The 21593-nt window shown below is 31.1% G+C and overlaps 1 protein-coding gene across 1 annotated transcript; it reads right to left on the reverse strand.

Moving 5' to 3' along the window:
* Positions 1–375: 375 nt before the first annotated feature.
* On the reverse strand, positions 376–6630 carry LOC106121626 (uncharacterized). Its single transcript, XM_013317345.1, has 4 exons — positions 6590–6630; positions 3204–3473; positions 2377–2569; positions 376–1730 (listed from the first exon to the last, which is right to left on the reverse strand). The coding sequence occupies exons 2-4, from the start codon at positions 3447–3449 to the stop codon at positions 1420–1422; spliced, it is 750 nt and encodes a 249-aa protein (XP_013172799.1). The 5' UTR covers positions 3450–3473; positions 6590–6630; the 3' UTR covers positions 376–1419.
* Between the last annotated feature and the right edge of the window lie 14963 nt (positions 6631–21593).

Consider the following 21593-nt stretch of genomic DNA (forward strand, 5'->3'; position numbering starts at 1 on the left):
TTATAGACTTTATAATAATACATTAAAGTATTTGATACTTTATCTGTTATAAAATAAGATTGATTATTGATATGCTAATCTCGAGGATTTAAATAGCTTGTATTGACTGGCTTCAGAATTCCGTATCCGTTATTTTTATATTCAATAAAAATATTAGACGTACATTCAAGTGTAGTGAAGAAAGAAATCCTTATGTATGTGTTATGTATCACGACAGATTAAAAAATAAAACTAATTACCTTTTTTTTAATATGTAATAAATATTTTGATATGCTTACAAAGTTATAACTTTTAATTTTATAATTATTTTCTTATGTGTAACAGAGTTAGGCAATACAAATATTAATTTTTACATAATACGATATAGACCTTTTTTATGTTTTACAAACTTAAATAAAATACGAACTTATGAAACTTGTACAAGTACTTTGTTATAAGGAAAATTTAATGTTACAATGCCTGGAAAAGGCAAATTGTGGAAATAAATAAATAAATAAACTTCAAAGTATGTATGTATGTATGCTACGATATTTTAAAGCAATACGTTCTCGAAGTAATTTTTCTACACTGAGATATTTTATCGAAATGCGTCAACTATGCCACATTTTTGGGTGACATGATAAAAATGCGTATTAATGCTATCAAATGTTATCAAACTAAAGCTATAAAATCGAATGTATTGCGATCACGGATTACTTTTTGATGGATAAAGTCCTCTGGAAATTTTCTCTATATATGTTTTACCCGACTGACAAATGTGTAATTATTTTCGCGAGTATGTTGGTAATTTTGTTTCTGTGTATGTAGGTTTGTTTGTATGTAAATTCCGTTGTGGTTTTGATTAGAAAGGTGTCATTTAGTTAGTATTATAATAGTCTCCGGAGTATTATCTAATTAGTAAAAAACGCCTTCGAATTTCACGCTTCATAAGTTTCGACCTTTTTAAATAGACTAGACTTTACACTAAGAAAGTGTTACGTAAACATTACAGTTTATTTGGTTTAAATTTTAGAATTTCTAAAATCTTTGTTTTAAAATGCAGCCAATAGATGGCGTCATTTCATTCATTAGAGTCACAGTCAGTCGGGTTATTTTTTTTTAAACGAGGCTTTTTCACTTATAATGCTATTAAAATTTACAAAATGTGCAGATTTATTTATGCAATTAATAATGATAAAGGTAATTGAGATTCTGTTAATTTTCTGATTATATCAAGTTTAACAAAGTTTTTTAATTTTTTCTTGGCGTTATAGTACAAAAGCAACGTGGAAATGCAATATTACATTTGTAGATACATATTGTTCTTTCAGGTAAAGTAAATGAATATTCGTAAATTAAACAAAATCATCTTAAGTATTTAAAGTTGTGAATTAAAATCTTCTATTATTAAAACGATAAATGTTTAACGTAAAGTTGATTCTACTTATTTTTTATAGCATTCATTGCTTTTGAGTAGAATGTAATACACGGGTTGATTATAACTATGAAAGTAAAGATACCAGTGAAGGCAATCAGTGTATCAGTAAAGGTATGGGTTGCCCATGTCCTGAAGAAGAATTTATCGAATCCATAGCAAAGGCTGATACTCGAAGCGGCGAATGTGACGATCCCGAAACAAATGTGCGTCAGCTTAGAGATAGTGCCGTTGAAGAGTCTACGCCACTCGTACGCGTATAATGAAGTCAAACCATTAATTAAGCTGGCAACGGTGAAAACAATTGCCACCAACGCTGAAAAAGAAATTCATCACATTAATATATTTAACAGATGTATGAAAGCGGATATGCGTAGGAAGTAGTGAAGTAAAATAGTGAATTTAGATATGACGGTTGATAGAGATGTATGGAGGAGTAGTATATACTGTGTCGACTCTTCGTAGGGATAAGGGCAGATTGATAATGCACTGTATGTTATCATATCGTTATCTCTGTTTTTAAACAAAGGATGAGAGGGATGGGCAATATGCTGTTATACAAGATCGTTATTCGCATTGGCAGTGCAAGTAATTTTCCGCAAAGGAAATAACATTTGGTAGACTATTAGTAATTTGATAAATATGTTATCTCTGACACAATAGTGAGTAATTTCAATATTTTCTTAATCATTACAAGTCATCAGAAATGGAAACGATATGAATAGCAGATAACATAAATTTTGTACTGTAATTTTGTCGCCACAGTGACGTCACAAAATAATTATGTCAAGATGAACTTTATAGAATTTCTTTCAATATTTAGCCTTCAACTTTCACTTGTGAATTTGTTATTATTGGTTGATCGTATTACGATTTTTTCTCCTATAATCGATTGTCATTTCTATCAACGTTTATAAGCAAAATAAAACCTTAGCAATTTTGTTTTAATTTGAGTAACTTACCGAATTGTCCGTGGTACGTATTCCAGTGGACGTTTTTATCTACAATCTTGATGAAATTCCCAGCTAAAGCTATTCCTGAGCCCAGTATTTGTAGGATCCAATGTGCTCGACGTTTGTCAACCAGTCTCAGTTTTGTAGACCAGCCGTTCTCAGAATATAGACTAAGAATAGATTCCGCCATAAGTAATTGGTGCTAAAATATAATAGAAAATAAGGATAAAGGAATTCTGATGAAAATTGTATGGATTATGAGGGAAATCCCAATTATCAGTTTCGAATTATAAATAGCGTTATCTTAGTTCTCCGGGTTAAAAGGTTATTTGTTGAATCTCATTTATCTTAGTAAACATATTTAATCAATATTTATTTTGAAAATATTAACGATACAAATGTTTTACAAAACTCGGTTTTTGTCCGGGTAACTAATTTGAGCATATTGTGTCTATAAAAGTTATTATCAGAAGAAAAATTAAAATTGAAAAAAACCGGTGAGTTTAGTTTAAGGTAGAGCAATAATAACTATAACAGTAAGGTAGGATGAGTGGATGGATGTTTGTTAGAAGTTATCTCCGGAACGCACAACGGATCTTAATGAAATTTGGCACAGATGTAGAACATGATCTGAAAGAACACATAAGCCACTTAATAAGTTTTTTTAATCTCTCGCGGACGGAGTCACATGCAACAACTAGTTTATAGTAATACTTAGCTAGTCCTTTAACAAGATGGACTTAGGATTATAGTTTCAGAAGATTGTGTAAATTAATAATTGATATTACGAAATTGTATTCGTTTTAAAGTAAAGGATTAATATAAATAGTACTTACCCCAATAACGCACAGAATAATATGCAGGGGTGTTGCTCCCAAAGGCAAGCCATTCCTCAATGAGAACAACACAGCAACACCCACGACGACACCAATTAATAAATGAGCTATAAGATTTAACGTCGAACTAAAGATGTACAAATTATAATTCATTCCTTCTTGTGGTTTTGTTGCAACTTGACTTTTACTTTGAACACCAATTTCGGGCTCAGGAGAGAAACTGGGTTCCACGACGTTTGGCGGCATTTTACACGTCTACTCTGAAGATTACTGAACAAATGATAATACACGTGTCAAAATTGTATTTATAGTGAACTATTTAAAAGATTATTTGCGATGATTGACTTTATCTTTATAGATAGAAATAAAAAAAAATCGCACAAAATTTAATTAGACCCTACGGTATGCACATCACATAACGTTCACATGATAAGATTATTATTATAAATTAATCAGATTTACATACATTTTATATTAAAAATTAAGTAGTTAATAGTAAGAAGTTGTAATGAAATCTAAATTAAGAAATATTAGATGACTAACACTTACTAAAATAAATTCCAGCTTGATGCCTTTACGCGTTTTTGAGAAAAGGGGTCTTGACAGACAGACGGAAGGACAACAAAGTGATCCTAAAGGGTTCCGTTTTTTCCTATGAGGTATGGAACCCTAAAAAGGCTTTATACGGTGTAAGCCTCGATATATTTTGAACTGCATCAAACTTTAAATCCGTTGTCATTCGTAGACTAATGTCTGGGCAACTTATGTATGTTATTGCAACGTTATATTGCGCCACTAAATTTAAGCCACAACATTCGATGAAGTTTAACCACGTGTTTTGCCAATACACATATAAAAACACATCCCTTTCGTTCTCCTTGAAAGTAATGAGAAATTAACTTGTTTCTTAAGGTTGTTTCGACAATGTAAACTTATGGATTGCTTTAAGGCAATATGGACCCAACGCAAACGGAATTATTTCACATTCATTATGTAATAATAGCTGTCGTCCGCGACTCCGTCCGCGCGAAATTAAAAAAAAACTATTGGTCGCACCGTAATGTTATATGGCCTAAAGCCTTCCTCTATAAATGGACTATCCAACCAAAAAAGACTTTTTCAAATCAGACCTGTAGTTCCTGAGATTAGCGCGTTTAAACAAACAAGCAAACTCTTCCGCTTTAGAATATTAGTATAGATTAAGTTTCGGATAAAATCACAATAAAATATTTCAAAACTTGTGAATGATACATTTTGAGTAGGTATAATAAAGGTGTGTAGTAGGCCGTAACGGAACGCAATTTGCTTACCGTCGGCAAATTTCACCATGTAACCCTAAAATTTAATTGGATCAAATTCCATTAGTACAGGTCGAATGAGATCCCTCAATTGTGCTGACCAAAACACCAGTTTATTATACGACCTGCACGTTAGGATACCTTTCCACACCTTTATTTTTTTTATTTATTAAATAGATTTATATCAAAAACATTATTACCATCATTCAGATTTGTAGGATACCTCGTGGTCGGTTTTTGCGATTTGAATCATTCCTGTATGTCAATCTTTCAGTAGCACAAAATAAAATTGAATAGGCTTTTATTTAAGTACCATTGTTTATCATAGTTTATTACCATGAAAGTTTTTGTAAAAGTACTAAGGTTTTTAATTTATTCGTCGTAGAAAATGATACGGAGTATTGTATTATGTGTATTTTTCTATTTTATGTTGGAATGCTAGTTCAATTATTATAATAGCGGTCTGTTAGGGATGGTAGAATTTAGTCTAAAATTACTTAGATGTTAGTACGAAGAATTCAATAACAGAGAGACGTTTGTTAACGCACCGGGCCCAGCTTTCATTTGGCGTCTCCCCTAGGCACTTAACTTTACATTAAAATTGTCCAAGCGCGAAATTGATCTCTTAGTGAGGGGATCGCTCGGCGAAAATATAAATTGCCACGTGACACTATTGACATTTTATTCAACCAAGTATTTACTTTGCTTAACAATGAACAATTTTATTTTTTTGATTTAAAATAAGTGAAAATAGTTAAGCAATCTAACAACGTTAGCGGCGGCGGTACACCATTTATATGTAGCGAAAAATTATTTAATAAAAAAAAAGTTATTTCCTTGGCCTAACTTATTTCATACTTGAAAGCTTACATTGAAATCTTTAACTTATTTGTGGTAAAAAATATAATTTTTTGATTTTTTTTGCATTATGTCAAATCTATATCAATATCTACCTGTAGGTAGCAAATATAATAAAATTTCACAGGAATACGTTTGTTTTTTTTTTTTAGAAATAAAAGCAATAAACAGGTGAAATTTATAAATTACCAATCAGTCAAATAAATCAGTAATAGATTTATTTGAGAGAGAAATTATTATATTGCTTGTGTCAGCGTCTTCAATAAACCTAAATCCAACGGAAATTGTAGCATACAAATATTACATCAAACGTAGATACACTGATCATATAAAACTAGAAGTGAAGTTATTTATATTGTAGATTATACTCTTATCTATTATACCTTTGGGTATAAGTTAACTTTACATGTAATTAAAAATAAATTAACTCCTTAATACAACTGATGTAATAATTCTATTGTGTCTTTATGGTTGCCAATATTTGATTTGAAAAAGAAAATCACTAGGTATTACAAACCAACTTGGTTAAACATCCGCTGGTTAATAACTTTCTACTAACTTTTAACTAATAGACCAATATGGTCTATATCCATTTTTTATTTTATTTGGGACGTATGTTTTTAAGAACATGATATATAATTGTGTTCAAAATCTTACATTGTTGTAAGCCACTTCCATTTATACTAAGTAACTTGATCGCTACTCAAATCTTGATAGAAATGGGACGTAATCAAGGATTAATTTTCTACTTGGATTATTTTCAATCCACGGGCGTATGTGAGCTTTACCTATGCCTTCAATTTAAAGGGGCTTCACATTTCGGTTGACAATTTATATTTGAGGTATTTTAATAGAAATATTCAGTATTTGCTTATTAATTCAAGTAATTTTACAATGCGTATTTTTTTAATAATTAGAAACACTTTCATTTACTTAATGAATTTGTATTGTATTTGTGAAAGATGCTAGGTAGGTTTTTATTTTAGGTTGAAGTTTGTATTTAAAAGGTTAAAAATGAATTATAAATTTTCATTGTAAAGTTGATCGATACAAAGTAGCACTTTAAATTTTAAACTATAAAGTGTTGTTTTTAAAATAGATAAGACGTATTGTTGGAAAATATTAAATTTATGTTGGCGCTCAGCACACACTTGAATGAAGGCTTCTTTTCATTTTATAGCATGTGTGTGAAGATTTACGGCGGCCTTAAAATAAAATACAATTTCATACCTCACTCTGCGGCCCACATAAGGGGAATTATAAAAATCTACATAAGAAATGTGCTTCAAGATTTCATTTTCAACACTCGTATTTTATTAAAATGACTGTTATTGAGACGATAAAAAATAAAAAAGAAGTATACGTTGTATTGTTTCATATTTACGCGTGAAAGTTTAGGTATTACATTAATTTAAACATATTTGAAATCGTTGTGTAACGCGTAATCCAACGATAAAATATTTAATCTGTTAACATTGATAAATATTTATCGCTGTCTTAGATAATTTTTGGTATTAGCGAAAAATTATCTTTGATTACTATAATTTTATATTCAGATATTCTGTTAGGAATATCGTTATGTATTTGAAAATGTGTTTAGAAGTGTTGGAGTCTTTAGCAATTCTTCTTCGTCTTCTTTTCATCCGAGAAATGGCCACTGCTGGGTACCATGCATCGCCATGATGATAGGTCCTATTAGCAATTCACAATGAGACAGTTCAATATATGTAAGTGTCTTAGCAATAAAGAAAACTAGAAAATTATTTGGATTTTCCCATAGATAACAATTTATAACCATAAAAAAAATTGTACACACTATTCAAACTGTAATAAAATATGGCTTATTTCAATTAATATTTTATTTCTATTTTTATTACAAGGGCCGTAAAAAAATTAATGAAAAAATAAAAAAGGGTACATTCATGTTACATAATAAATAGGTAACTCTCAGAGTGGGAATGTAATAATTAATGCGCTTAGGGTAAGGCCGTAGTGTTCTCAGCATCAATAGTAAAGGCACGATGCTCTGTCGGCGGAAATCCGGAAAGTATTTCCGCGCCGTGGATTATGGAGCAGCCCGTATTAACTTACGAATATGTGCCCTCTCCACTTTGATACAGGGTGAAGCAATTTTCGCGATATTAAATTGTTATATTTAGATTCTATCTGTGAGATTATATTACTAAAATACTGGTAATAAACAAATTGTATATCTTATATATAAAATACTCGTGTCACAATTTTCGTTGCCATAATCCTCCGAAACGGCTTGACCGATTCTCATGAAAATTTGTGAGCATATTAAGTAGGTCTGAGAATCGGCCAACATCTATTTGTAATCCCGCGCAGACGGAGTCGCGGGCGACAGCTAGTCTTATATATAAAATTCTCGTGTCACAATTTTCGTTCCCATACTGCTTCGAAACGGCTTGACCGATTCTCATGAAATTTTCTGAGCATATTGAGTAGGTCTGAGAATCGGCCAACAACTATTTCTAATCCTGCGCGGACAGAGTCGCGGGCGACAACTAGTTTGCTTATAAATATATGTCTTGATTTAATATATAGGTTTATATTTTGTAGTCTGTCACAAAATGTTTTGTGTATGGCGGTTAACGACTCGTTTCTTATGGCTATGTATTAATGTTGTTGATTTTTTTTAAATAAAATTATTGTAGCTTTTCTTCCATCAGCATATATCATACCGGTTTGAACTAGATTTGTATCCCGAAGGAGTTGAGAGGGTGGCTCACTTGCCGATTACTCTACATTATTAAAGCGATAATAGGGTAACACATTACAGCACGTTATGGGCTAATATTAGCAGCGGTATGCAACTGTATAAGATTATATTATATTATATTATATTATATTATATTATATTATATTATATTATATTATATTATATTATATTATATTATATTATATTGTATTATATTATATTACAGAAATATCTGTGTCTATTATCGTCTAAATAATATGTTACTTTTCCATACATCTCTACAATACTCATAGTTTATTTCACTTCTTTCTTACGCATGTCTTTTTTACACAATCCATCCAAACTGTCTTCGGTCTATACTAAATGCTTCTTTTCTTAATATTTTTAGATATTATTAGTTAGAATCCTTTGACGCGAATGCCGCGCTTTCGTTACAAAGACAACTATCAGAATGGTTACTGAGAGGACATAAACGCTAATATTTTAAAAAGGCTAGTGTTGTGCAGGTACACCGGCATAGTGCCGGGTTTTCTTCGTAACAGTATATACAAAGTGAATAGGCGTTATTAAGATACTGTTATCTTTTTCATGGCAAATTTGGTGGGTAGAAGAGCAAAAAGAATTTTAACCATACCAATTGTTGACAATTTAAACTTTAGCATTTTATTGGAACTGCAAGTTACAAAATATATAGTTCCAATAATCATTGTGGCAAAGTTGAGCTATTAAATTAAAGTTTGAGACTAGACTGGTCAACAGTTGGCGGTACTCCGTAACTACAATGCGGCGCTGGTGCGCTGGTCAGATGGAAACTTCAAAATTAATTTCAAAGTTTGATCGAAAAATGTTTTCTCCGTCGCGTCGTCCGTAAGTCGTCGACTTAGAGGATCGCCAATCCAATAAAGTGTGTGCATTTTACATTATAACATTACTTAAAATATTTTATAGTTCGAAATTACTTTTTTTTTAATTTAAAACGAAAAATCTTACTTCTTACTAAAATTATACATGCGGATGTTTGGATGGATGGATTTTTGTTAAAAGGAATCTCTAGAACGGCTGTATGGATCTCGCTAAAATTTGGCATAGATGTAGAACATAGTCTGGAAGAACACATAGGCTAGTTTTTTTTTAATAATGGTCGGACGAAGTCGTGGGCGACAGCTAGTAGTTTTATAAAATATGTTTATTTTTATAATTACGCTAATAAAATAATTCTTGGTATTACGCATTGTTCAAATATTTGCAAATCGTCGTAACTTTAAGAATGATGGTATTAAAATATAATCTTTAAATTGACGTATTTGTGTCAGTCGTTATTAATGTAGGAATTAAAAACCACAAATGATAAAAAGTAATTAAGTTGATAAGGTAACGGTACTTATCTAAAAAAATGCAAAAATACTACAAACGTAAATTTAAAAAATCAAAAATGGACACATTCAAGGTTACATACTGGCTAGGAAATCGTATTGTTATTACGTGTGCGAAATTCATAACTAGTTCATAGAAATTCATAACTAGCTGTCAAGCGCGACTCCGTCTGCGCAAAAACAAAATAAAATTTTAATGTGTTCATGCAGACTGTTTTACATCCATGCCAAATTTCAGCGACATCCTTGCAGCCGTTCTGGTACCTTTCAACTAACATCCATCCTTCCATACATTTCAACATTCGAATGTATAATTAGAGTAATATTAGGTTTCTTTTTAATATGTAGTATGAAAGTAATTCTATCTAAGCCGTACGGGTCTTCATTAACTAAGGAGCTATATTGGCTTTGAACTTTGTTGAGCGCCCACATATTAACTTTACAAGTTTCTTTTAGTTGCACTTTAAACACTTTAGATTCCTATTTTGTAGCAGCTTAATTTAATGAAAATATCTTATAGAAGTTATTTAATTAATAACAACTTTATAAAAAATATAAATATAATTATAATAATATCAATATAATAAATGCGCATGTTAAGATGGATGTGAGGGGGTGGATGGATGGGTGGTCTACACTAATTAAGCTTTTTATATATCCACGCGGACGGAGTCGCGGGCGATAGCTAGTAGTTGTATAATTAAATATCTTCGTTTATTAAAATGTATTGTTATAATATTGCCAGGTTATTTATTAAAAATACAGATTAAATAAAATGATTTCGAATGTATGAATTGCCAAGTTAAAAGCGTCTAGGGAGCCTTGTCGTGTTGATATCGTATGCAAAATAACAATAAATTTTCATGCTTGACACAATTAGTTATCATTCGTATTACACAATCAGATAAATAATGTATTTTCCAGATATTATTATTTAAACAAAATTTAAATGATTTTCAAGACTGTAAAGAGATAAATATGAAAACGTAACTTTCCTTTTCTCATAGAAGTTTCTTAAATAATATTGTTAATTTTATATGTTTGTCGTATATATTAATATTTGATGAACATGTAATTCCCAGAATAAGGTATAATTTTCTTCGTGATAATTTCAATGTTTTGTTGGAAGCTTTGTTTCGTATCTAAAACGCCAGGTGGCGACAAATTCAAACTTTTCAATAGAGGCTTGTTCCTAATTAATTCTTGCTTGTAATTCTCGTGGATTCTATTCACTAAGAATGTTTCACTCGCAACGTACTGCGGCTACTCATTAAAAATTTTAATATGAGCTACATTTTGTCAAGTTTAATTAAAATACTGAATACCAAAAAAACAATTATTATATTTTTTAGTTAGTTTCCTTTGCTTACTATAAAATTCAACTAATAAAGTCTTGTTTGCGTTGAAACTTTAAAGAAATTATTTCAAGTTATTTAATTTAATATTTATTAAAAACTTTTGTAGATTTTCTCATAATTATGTATGTAAATTTAAAAAGTTAGTTCTTATGAATTGTCGTAAATAATTTGCAAATATATGTAAATACCGACCATTAAGTTTGTGTTTGTAAGAACTTTGGTCAACAAGCAAATGTTCAAAGTAATTAAAGACGTCAGAGTTAAATGTTCGATGCCACTGATATTCATGGCTTTTCGTCATTTATTTGTGACGATTGTGACTTTTGTTTGAGGACAATTTGGTGCAATCTTATCTCAATGATTCAACATCTATTTCGTGGAAAATGGTTTTTTGTATTCTTAGATAATGCTACAGCAATAACAAATAATATTTATTATGAAAGTCTAAGTATTATAAAATTAGTAGTGTCCAATTTAAATGTTTGGTTTCTCTCGTGGAATCAATTTCTCGGCCACTTGTTGCCACTTCCCACGCGAACGATCTGCATACATTTGCAGGCTCTTTCATTCCAGTACTTAGCATAAAACAAGGCCCGACACCGAGTCATTATGCAGTCTCGGATTTCGAACTACGGCAGCATAAATTTACGCCATTATCAAAATATCGTGGATGAAGTAAACCGAGCTTGAAACGTATTTAACCAGTTTAGGGGTCATTAACGCGTGCAACGCTTATTGTTCGGCCCCATCACAGTCCACTTCAGCGTTGGAAGGGTTAACCAAATTATGCAATGTGACGTCGGTGTTCGTATAAAGTAGAACTTTCATTTTACAAAGTATCGAGATTTGCATACCATTCAAACGTTGTTTAAATATGTTAGTTTGGTGAATAGCGTAGCAAAACAAGTTTGAAAATAAAGTGCGCTTTATTGAGGTGACTTTGGGGAGTCGTATGTCACTAATCTCATGCAAATTACTGACGCTTAAGATTATCAAAAATTACGTAACTTATTCGCTAGACTTTTTAATCATGAGTTCAATACGTGTGAAGGAATCGTTTATGATTTGTCTGTAAATATTATCAGACATGACTTTTGCTAGATAAAGTATTTGATATCTTATTAATATTATAAATGCGAATGCTTGGATGTAAGTTTGTTACAAATTATATCCATCCATATATATATATACTATGGCTACATGGATCTCGCTGAAATTTGGCATAATCTATTAGAGCACATGGGCTACTAATGATGTTTTCTTTAATTCCGGGCGACGGAGTCGCGGGTCAGAGATAGTATGTTAATATAAAACAAAAGTAAATTTGGTTAGATAGTAGAAAGCGATTAAAAATAACCGACAAAACTATTTCTGTTCCATTTGTATGTATGTCGGAAAAACTTAATAACTTCTGATAAAATTAATTTTGTGTGATAGCTAAAACTATGTACCCAATCACCATATCAATTGATTGTATATTATCTTATCTAATGTTAATGTCCTTATTAATTTTATATTATTTATTAAATAACAATTTGCATATTTTGCAAGAAAAAAACCAGGGATAAATTCTCGTGTATTGATTTAGAAAATAGGTATCCACGTATATGAATGTGAATGATAATGAAATGTGTGTATGAATAATTAATAAATCATTCTAATTGTAGCTTACAATCCTTTTAACACCACTGTGAAATATAAATTTCACGCTTTTCACGCCTAACCGTTGGTTTCTGAGACCAAAATATCTGTATGAAACATATCATCATCCCTGTCAATATCTTTGACAAAACAAATATAACAATATGTTTTAAACGAGGATTTTTGTCTCAGAAATCCACGGGTAAACATTCAACTTAATTGCTATATGACATTTAAAAGGCAAAGAATATTTTACTATTTGCGGAATAGAATTCAATTATCGTAAAAATGAGTAAAGATGTTTATCTATAAATTGTTAATGACGCAAGAGATATCATTTTAGCAGTTCACAGCGATACTATCGTTCGATTTATGTTTCCATTGTCTCAAAACGAACAGCTATTCTCATTAACGTCTCTGAATTGAAGTTTACGAATGCGCTTTAAATGCTTAGGATTCGTATGCGTTCATACTATACTCGACGCATCCTTTATTGTTGGCTTAAAGTGGAAAAAAATGGAGACCACTATAATGAGAATAATTTTTGTTGAAAATATTTTATCTGGTAATCTTACTAATATGAATGCGAAATTTGGTTGGATGATATTATATATTTGTTGCAAGATTTGTCCGAAACGTTTTAAAGGATCTCGATGAAATTTGGCTCAGTTGTTGAACATAGCCTGGAAGACCACATAGGCTATTAATTAAGTTTTTTGTAATTGTGTGGGGACGGAGTCACGGGTGACAACTAGTTAATTTGAAAATGTAAGATGTATTTCTCTTCTCAGTAGAATTATAAAGTTAAATCGTGCGAATGCCTTTGCTGCGATAAAATTATTATTAACTTTAGTTTTATGTTGCCATTTATATGACTAAATTGATAAAGATTTTGTACTTAGCAACAGATGAATCCGTTGATACTTACCCTATTAAAAATCTTATCAAAAACATAATCTAAAAGACGTGAGTAAAATTATCGACTATCAATAAGTGTATTATCTCTTTAACTTTGAGACTGCACTCTAACCACGTAGGCGTTTATCTTTGGTACATAAAGTTTTGTTGATAAGCATGTTGTCTGTTTTTATCATAAATGACAGTAACATCCTCTTTATGTATTTTTATGCACATTCTTATTCTTCCGTTACAGTTTACTAGCTCTCGCCAGCGATGTGTTCTTCCAGACGATGTTCTACATCTACGATAAATTTCGGCGATTCAGCGAAAGACCCATGCAGCTTGGAGATACCTTCTTACAAACATCCATCCATCCATCCAAACATTTGCATTTATGATATTAGTTTGTAATATTAGTAGATTAAGATGCTTTATTCTCAGTATACACTCTTCGGAAACTGTATTACAAAATAATTTTGAAAGCACATTAGAGCTCGCAGGCTTATCCATCGTAATTGATGACGTGCGGAAGATATCTTCAAAGTTATGACGTCATATAATGTTCTAATGACGTCATAACTGCATTGCCCTCCGGCGTTCCACTACTAACGCTGTGACAGCAATGAATGCAACGTAATTTACCAGCTGAGCTTCGCTACAGCGACACATTCTACATTAACCCAGCACTTCACGAAAACGAACATAATAATTCTTACAACTTATATTACAAAACTTGTTATGAACATAATTTGTACTTCTGCAGTATTTTCATTCAAAAAGGTTTTATGTACTTCTATATTGCAACTAAAACTAAGCTAGTGATTGAATCCACGTGGATTAAAAAAAGTTAGTAAGTAGCTTTAGACATTATTAGTTAGAATCCGTTGGCTTTGAATGGCGCGCTTTCGTTACTAAGGCAAGTGTCAGAATTATTGTGAGGGGACATAAACGTTAACAATTTAGTAAGGCTAGTGTTGCGCCAGTACACTGGCACAGTGTCGGATTTTCTTCCTAACAGTAACTTGTGTGTTCTTCCAAACTATGTACTATGTCTGTGCCAAATTTCATCGAGATTCGTTGAACCGTTCTAGAGATACATTCTAACAAACATCCATTCATCTAAACTTTCGCATTTATAATATCAGTAAGATATAAATTAAATGTTTTTTTTTATTACAAAGTGTCGTTACTAAATAACAGCTTGTCACTACAGCGTCATATATACAACTAAATGTTTATAGAGTCCTTTTGTAAATGGTTTCTATTTATTTTTATACTGGAAAACCTTTTGATGTAATGAATGTCGGCCGTCATGCACAACTATAAATCAATGGTGCACTAGCCTTCATGAATCGTTCATGTGAAATGCATTTTATACAATTACGGAGTGCATTGGATATGGAATGAATATACGGTACTGTGAAAAATTACTACAAACTATGTTGTATTAATAATTCAATACCCTTTTAATTGAAAACTGGATGTAGTGTATTTATTTCAAGTGCCTGTCTGTCGTATTTAGTGTAGATTTTATACTGAACCTAAGCCCCATACTGTTCAATTAAAAACTCTAAGTGAGGAAGTTATTGTTAGAATCTCAGACAAGACAAAGAAAATATAAACATCGGTGGCTCTGATGTTAAGCACCTGACTTGTATGCCGGTCTTGGGTTCGACTCCCGCCATGTACCAATGCCCGCAAACTAATTTTCAAATTTAATATACTTAGATATTATCCTATTACGGTGAAGGAAAACATCGTGATGCAACCTGCATATATTTGCGAAGGAATTATATATGTTAATCAAGTATATATGTGAAGTTAACCGACCCGCACTTAACCAGCGTAGTTGACGGAGCCTACCCTAAGTCACCTCTGACTTAGGGTAGGCTCCGAGGTATGTAGGAAGTATATAGTGGGCTGATGATGATGATGATGATGATGATGATGATAGGTTTTCATTTGTACAATTCTTCTTTCCATCGTTTTCTTCTCTTTATTTTAGGGAATATTTAAAAAAAGAAATGAAGTGAAAATATACAAAAGTACGTACACACCAAACTTCACCATATTTTCACATGAGCGATCTTTTACGAATTATCGAGAGGTTTTTAAACATCTATTTGCCGGATGAGCAATTGGTTATTACTAAAAGAATTTCATACCCCAAGGATCTGGTGGATGGATGTTTAAAATAATATTTGTAAAGCCGGGGGACTGCGTTCAATTGCTGTCGAAATATTTTCGATAATCGTGCTGAATTTTTTTCACCCTTGAGATTATTTTTTACAATTTTTAAGTACCTTTTGGTAACATTTAGCTCATTGTAGTACGCATATCATTTCGTACCATAATAATTTACAAACATTAACATGCGATCTGCAAAAGCGTCGAACATTTATATTTAAAGGTAAAATTGTTATTGTGTTAATTTTTTTTTTCGTTTATACTACATATGTATGCATTTATTCATTATTGTAATAGCAACCAGGTCGAGATATCTGCGGAGTTATGTCGTCACATAACGTGCTAATGATGTCATAACTGCATTGGCCTCTAGCGTCGCGACTCCGGTGACTCTAATGAATGCAACGCAGATTAATATTCTCAACCTGTTGAAGTGATACGTTTTAATATTTATTACACCTCTGCAATTTTGTTTTAAAAACTAAAACGTAGATTATTAAATATAGGTATGAAATCATTTAAATTATGAATGAAATTGTGAGAAGGGTCATGTGATTGTTGTTGGCGTTATTATAAATATGTACATATATTTGATATATAATACTTTACTAAGTAACTTCTCTATATAACTTATTTCAATTTAAGCAATTTTTAATAGTATAGCCTCACGTTTAGAATGTATTATATTAGTATGTTTTAAGCTTTCTTAGCAAATACTTTAAGTATAATGGAACTCACAATTCTCGGATGAGTTACTCGATATAATGAAAGCTTAAAGGATTGTTTCTGAAGTGTTGGAACGTTTATATTCGTCGTTTTACTATGAATTTATTCTGGAAGAATTTCTAAAATGCATTTTAAACAATAAAACAATGAATTTAAAATTAATAGCAGATAAATTTATTATTATGTGTATTTTATTTGTATTACATCATATTATTTAAGGATAAATGTACACTTTACTAAATACAGTTAGTTTTGAGAGCTCATTTGTTCCAGTTATTTTTTGATATATTTCTGAGTTTGATTTTATTTTATTTAAAAGCTTAATTGTTACTTCAATTAAATGTAAATGCATCGTAAGCGAAGTGGTGTGTTGTCGCTATTTGGCGCAATAAACGTCAGCCGTCAGGTGCGACCGCTATAAATCCAGTGCGGTTGACCCGCCTTCATGAATCACTCTCGTGAATTGCACGATCTACGACTACGTGCTACGTGCTACGTGCTACGTGTCCCGCACAAAGAGAGCGGTTAAGACGTTGCCAGATTTCAATAAAGATGACTCAATGATAGGCTTTTTTAATATTTAAGTTTCTAATTTTTTTGTTTTTTAATAATAAATAAATTATCTTACTTTTTACTAATATTATTAATGCGAATGTTTAGATGGATGGAAGGATATTTATTTGAAGGTATCTTCAGAACGGCTGAACGGATCACGATGAAATTTGGTATACATATAGAACATTTGGTACTAATTGTGTTTCTTTTTGCAAAAAGTGAATATTGTTCCGTCATTGCTTATTTAATAATTTATGTTATTGTTTTTTTTTGTTTCAAAAGTCATGTTAACTAATAAAGAAGCAAAGGTTTTTCTTTTAAAATTGATTTGTATAGCAATAACTTTGTGTGCATATTTAATTGATGCCTTCACGAGTGCATGGCGTAGTCGACCTTACTTCATAATTGGGCCTCAATAAGTGGCACGTTAACGAGGTCCGCGCACATGCCAAAATAAGAGAACCTTATAAAATATATAGCATCGTTAGTTATTGGTAAATTTTATTATTATTATATATTTCGATCATTGAAATTCTATCTTACTTCTTATCGTACTAATATTATAAATGCGTATGTTTGGTTGGATGAATGGATGTCTGTTTGAAGGTATCTCCAGAACGGCTTAACGGGTCTTGATGAAATTTGGTACACATTTAGAACATAGCCTGGAAGAACACAATAGGCTACAAAAAGATTTTTATCAATTCCGCACTCAAGGAGTCGCGGGCGACAGCTAGTATTCTTTACTTTAAGATAGCAATCATGCTGTTATTTTGTCCAGAATTTTAACAGTAATGTGGGAATTTTAGCATTTTCTAACATATGCTGTATGTACATATGTAGAAAATAAATCAGTAATCTGTACTGTAATATTGAGGATAGTATTAGTTATATAATTAATTTGATCGGGTTATTATCTGTTAAGGCTCCGAATATCGCACTATTGGTATGTTTTTTTGATTTTACAAGATTTGGAACACCCTCTATGTACTTTTTGTTAAATGAATTGTGTAACCTTTTATTATAATATTGTTTAGTTATAACAAGATTTTCTTTCATTTGACTTTGTATATTACATTCATGTCCTTATATTTCTCAAACAGAAGCTTACAAAAAGTTTTTTTGTTTTTTTCGTTACATTTATGATTTCCCTCCTTATCTAACAAGGACAAACCCTAAAGCGTTTGGAAGATTAATAGGAACATTTATCAAACTTTTGTTTTGTATCTTAAGACAAGAATATAATAGGAACAAGACAAAAATTGTTTCTTTAAATAATTTGGCCATGTAAAAACATTTTTAATAATGCTACAAAAAATATAAAAATGGACGTTGATAAAAATTAATCTGACAATATTCTAAGTGGTCGGCGATTAACGGTTGACTTATAGAATAAATATTTTGAACAAATAAAAGAAAAAAAAAATTGAAAGTTGTACAGTTATAGTTGATTTTTTGTACAAAACAATGTATTTTAGGTGATATAAGTTGCTGTTTTAAATAATCGATTTATCGGTATGTTGCAGCCGATTTAGAACGCTCAAATAGCAAGCGGTTATTGCGTGAAAGCCATTACATTGCTTCCTGTACAAATTGTCGAGCACACACCAAATAAACCCAACCGTTTTCCTAATGTTACCGCAGCGTTTAAATTATGCTATATACTTGGTATAATTATAAACCTTTATAACATATACCAACATGTTTTCTAAATAATTAATAGTTCCAGTAAATAATTTGTTTAATTTGTAAGCGCTCATACTCGTAAACCAATGATAGATAGAGAGTATGGATTTCATAACTTACTTTTTGCGTTGGATTTGGCGGAAGACGGTACGCATGGGAAACGGTAATAGTGTTTCTGTGAGTCCCCTTCTTTGTCTATTAAAGGTAGACAATGCATATGCGATTGTAGAAGCCTATGGGCAGAAGTCGCTTCGCTATTTTGGCCAATCGAGGTGGCCGCTTACTCCTTTGTCCTCGGTGTTAGATACTGTCACTTCTAATATGTTAAGTTATTACTTGAAAATAATTGAAGAATGGAATTTTATAGAATATAAATATATAGTATAGTTCTCTTGGCATTCATGGAACGTTAAATTAAATTTTAATAATATAAAGCTTTTAATTAACGCGGATAATATACGGGACGTCAAGATCGGCGAGTCGTAAATACATCAGCGGTAAACCGTGACATACACTTGTGCTTGTTTAAACTTCTGACCCATTTAAATTATATTAACTACATATTACGCTGGGAATTGTGACCGCATAGAAACCCTGCTAGCTTATGACCCAATTCTAATAGATTGTAATAAATATGACGTATGATTAATAGGGCTTTTATATCTTAAATAATATTAGTATTATAAGAATTTATAATATTTTATATTTGTAACTTAATCTGCCCTACAAAGAAGTGAAAATACTCATTCTTAACAAACATTGAAACTGCAGATTTTTTTTTAATTTAGTAAAATAATTGATTAAATCGTAATTCAGTTATGAATTAGTTTGATAAAAAGGTATCGAAATGTAACTTGTTTCAAACTTAAAACAGGAAAAAAATAAAACATTTATAACTGGGAATAACTTTAAAATATTATTTTGATACAACTTTAAAGTTGTTCCCAGTTAAAAAGTTTTATGACGCGTTTACTCGTTACGAGTTGACGTGGATGGGCCGGGGGTTGGGTGAGGGTGACATCAAAGCGAATTAACGAATGTTGTCTAGGGGCGTCCGTTTGTAAGCCTCTTTGAAGTAAGACTACCTGAGTTGAACTTTGCAGAAATATGCCAAAGTTTAGGACGTTTTATTTTACTGTTACTTACACTTGATGCCTTTGCGGTGAAGTTCAGTGTTTTAACAATAATGCCGAAATAATGAGTAATAACATTTAATGTTAGTATCTGTTCATGTTTAATTATACTATGATTTATTTTAACACAACTATTGCATTATAATAGTTTAGCCTTAAAAAGAAAAACCAAAAAAATGTCGTCTCGAAAAAAAATCGTAATACTAAAAGAAATAGTACATTAAAGATAATAATATCTACATTATTTTGTGATTAAAATTATACTGAAACTTAAGAAAATACATACACGCTTTAAATTACTACTCAAAAGATTCATACAGAAAATTTCATCGCACATGTTTCTTTGTAAATTTATTTCTTTGCATTTTATTTGAAGCGTGTTGCTGTTTAAGTGCTAATTAAATCTAGCTGTAATTAAAGCGAAACAACTTAATTTTACGTGTGAGCATTTTACACTTCTTGTGAGTAAAAAAATTCACACGTACATATGAAAATCTACTTCTTTTCTAACGGATGTAATTTACACGAAGCTACATAAGACTTAAAGTACCTAATTAAAGTTTATATTTTTTGTCAATTCGCTTAATCTAGCATTTTTGTTTGACCTTATCGTTGGTTTCTGAGATCAAAATCGTTGTATAAAACATATATTCATCACTGTTATTATATTTGACAAAATAAAGTTAATAATAAGTTATAAACTAGGATTCTTGTCTCAGAAACCCACGGTTATTCTATATACTGTAGGACAGGCTGTTGGCACACGTTATCGCCTATTAGACCGGAGCAAACAAGGCCGTTTACAGCGCACTGACTATTAAATTGCTTCCAAAACAAATAGATATGTTTTAATAGTCGATTCAGAGAAGGCGGTGTTTCCCCTTACTGAAAACATTCATATTTAGATGCTAAGTTTTGCAATAATATAATAACTTTTTTTATGAAAATTACAGAATTTATATTAAAGTTTTTTGGTCTGTATTAAGATTGTAAGAGGTTAAAATTTTGTTTTTTTTTTTGCTTCTTTTAATCGTTTTTAAAGATGAATGAAAAAAAGTTATATTTTTGGAGTGCTCTAGTGGACAGTTAACATATTAGTTGAACCATTTATGTTAGTAATAAAATTCCAAAAATGTTCTCATGGATTGGAAAGGACCAGATTACGCGCAATATGTTTATTATAGAACTATTCAAAATCAGAATCAATCAATGTGAATTAGACTTTGATTAATCTATAATCTACAATGTTGTCAAACATTACCATCTGACACTTGTACAAGAATGTCATATTATGTAATTATACAGTATTGTATTAATGGGTCTAATTAGTAATTGATTGAAGGGACATGACATTGATAACCTATAGACACAGAGAATGTAAAATATTTACGTATCTTGGTAGCGATGCTTAGATAATTGAAATTCTTTGTTATTTAATTCATTTTTCTGTACGTACTACCCTTTCCCCGCGACTTCGTCCGCGCGAAATTTAAAAAAAGATAACGCGATATATAATCGTCTCCTAGTTCTAAGCTACCTTCCCACCAATTTTTAGCCAAATCGGTTTAGCCGTTCTTGAAACTAACATGACTTTCTTTTACAAGCATTGCTTTACTTTAACAGGGACACCAAAATATTTTTATTTAATTGTAAAGTTTTTAATTTATGACACGATGAGTACAGTCCTTTTGCTGCAGAACACCGCAATAAAAAGGTATATTTGTACTATAGTAGTAATGCTTTGTAGTGCGTCGTTTTATTTTCTGAGTTTCATTCTTGCGTAAAGTCTCTGTATGGCGATTTGTAAAAATAAATTCGTATTTTACACTTATCTGAATTATGCATGTGAGTGTTTGCTTTGTATGCTGTGATCCCATTCTGTAGTCTATTCAGGGGACGTTTGTGCTTTTATGTTGCCATTTATTTACTTCCCATTAAAATATTCTGTCCATT

Source organism: Papilio xuthus, unplaced genomic scaffold, assembly GCF_000836235.2.
Source record: "Papilio xuthus unplaced genomic scaffold, Pxut_1.1 DF826938.1, whole genome shotgun sequence".
In the NCBI taxonomy this organism is placed as follows: Eukaryota; Metazoa; Arthropoda; class Insecta; order Lepidoptera; family Papilionidae; genus Papilio; species Papilio xuthus.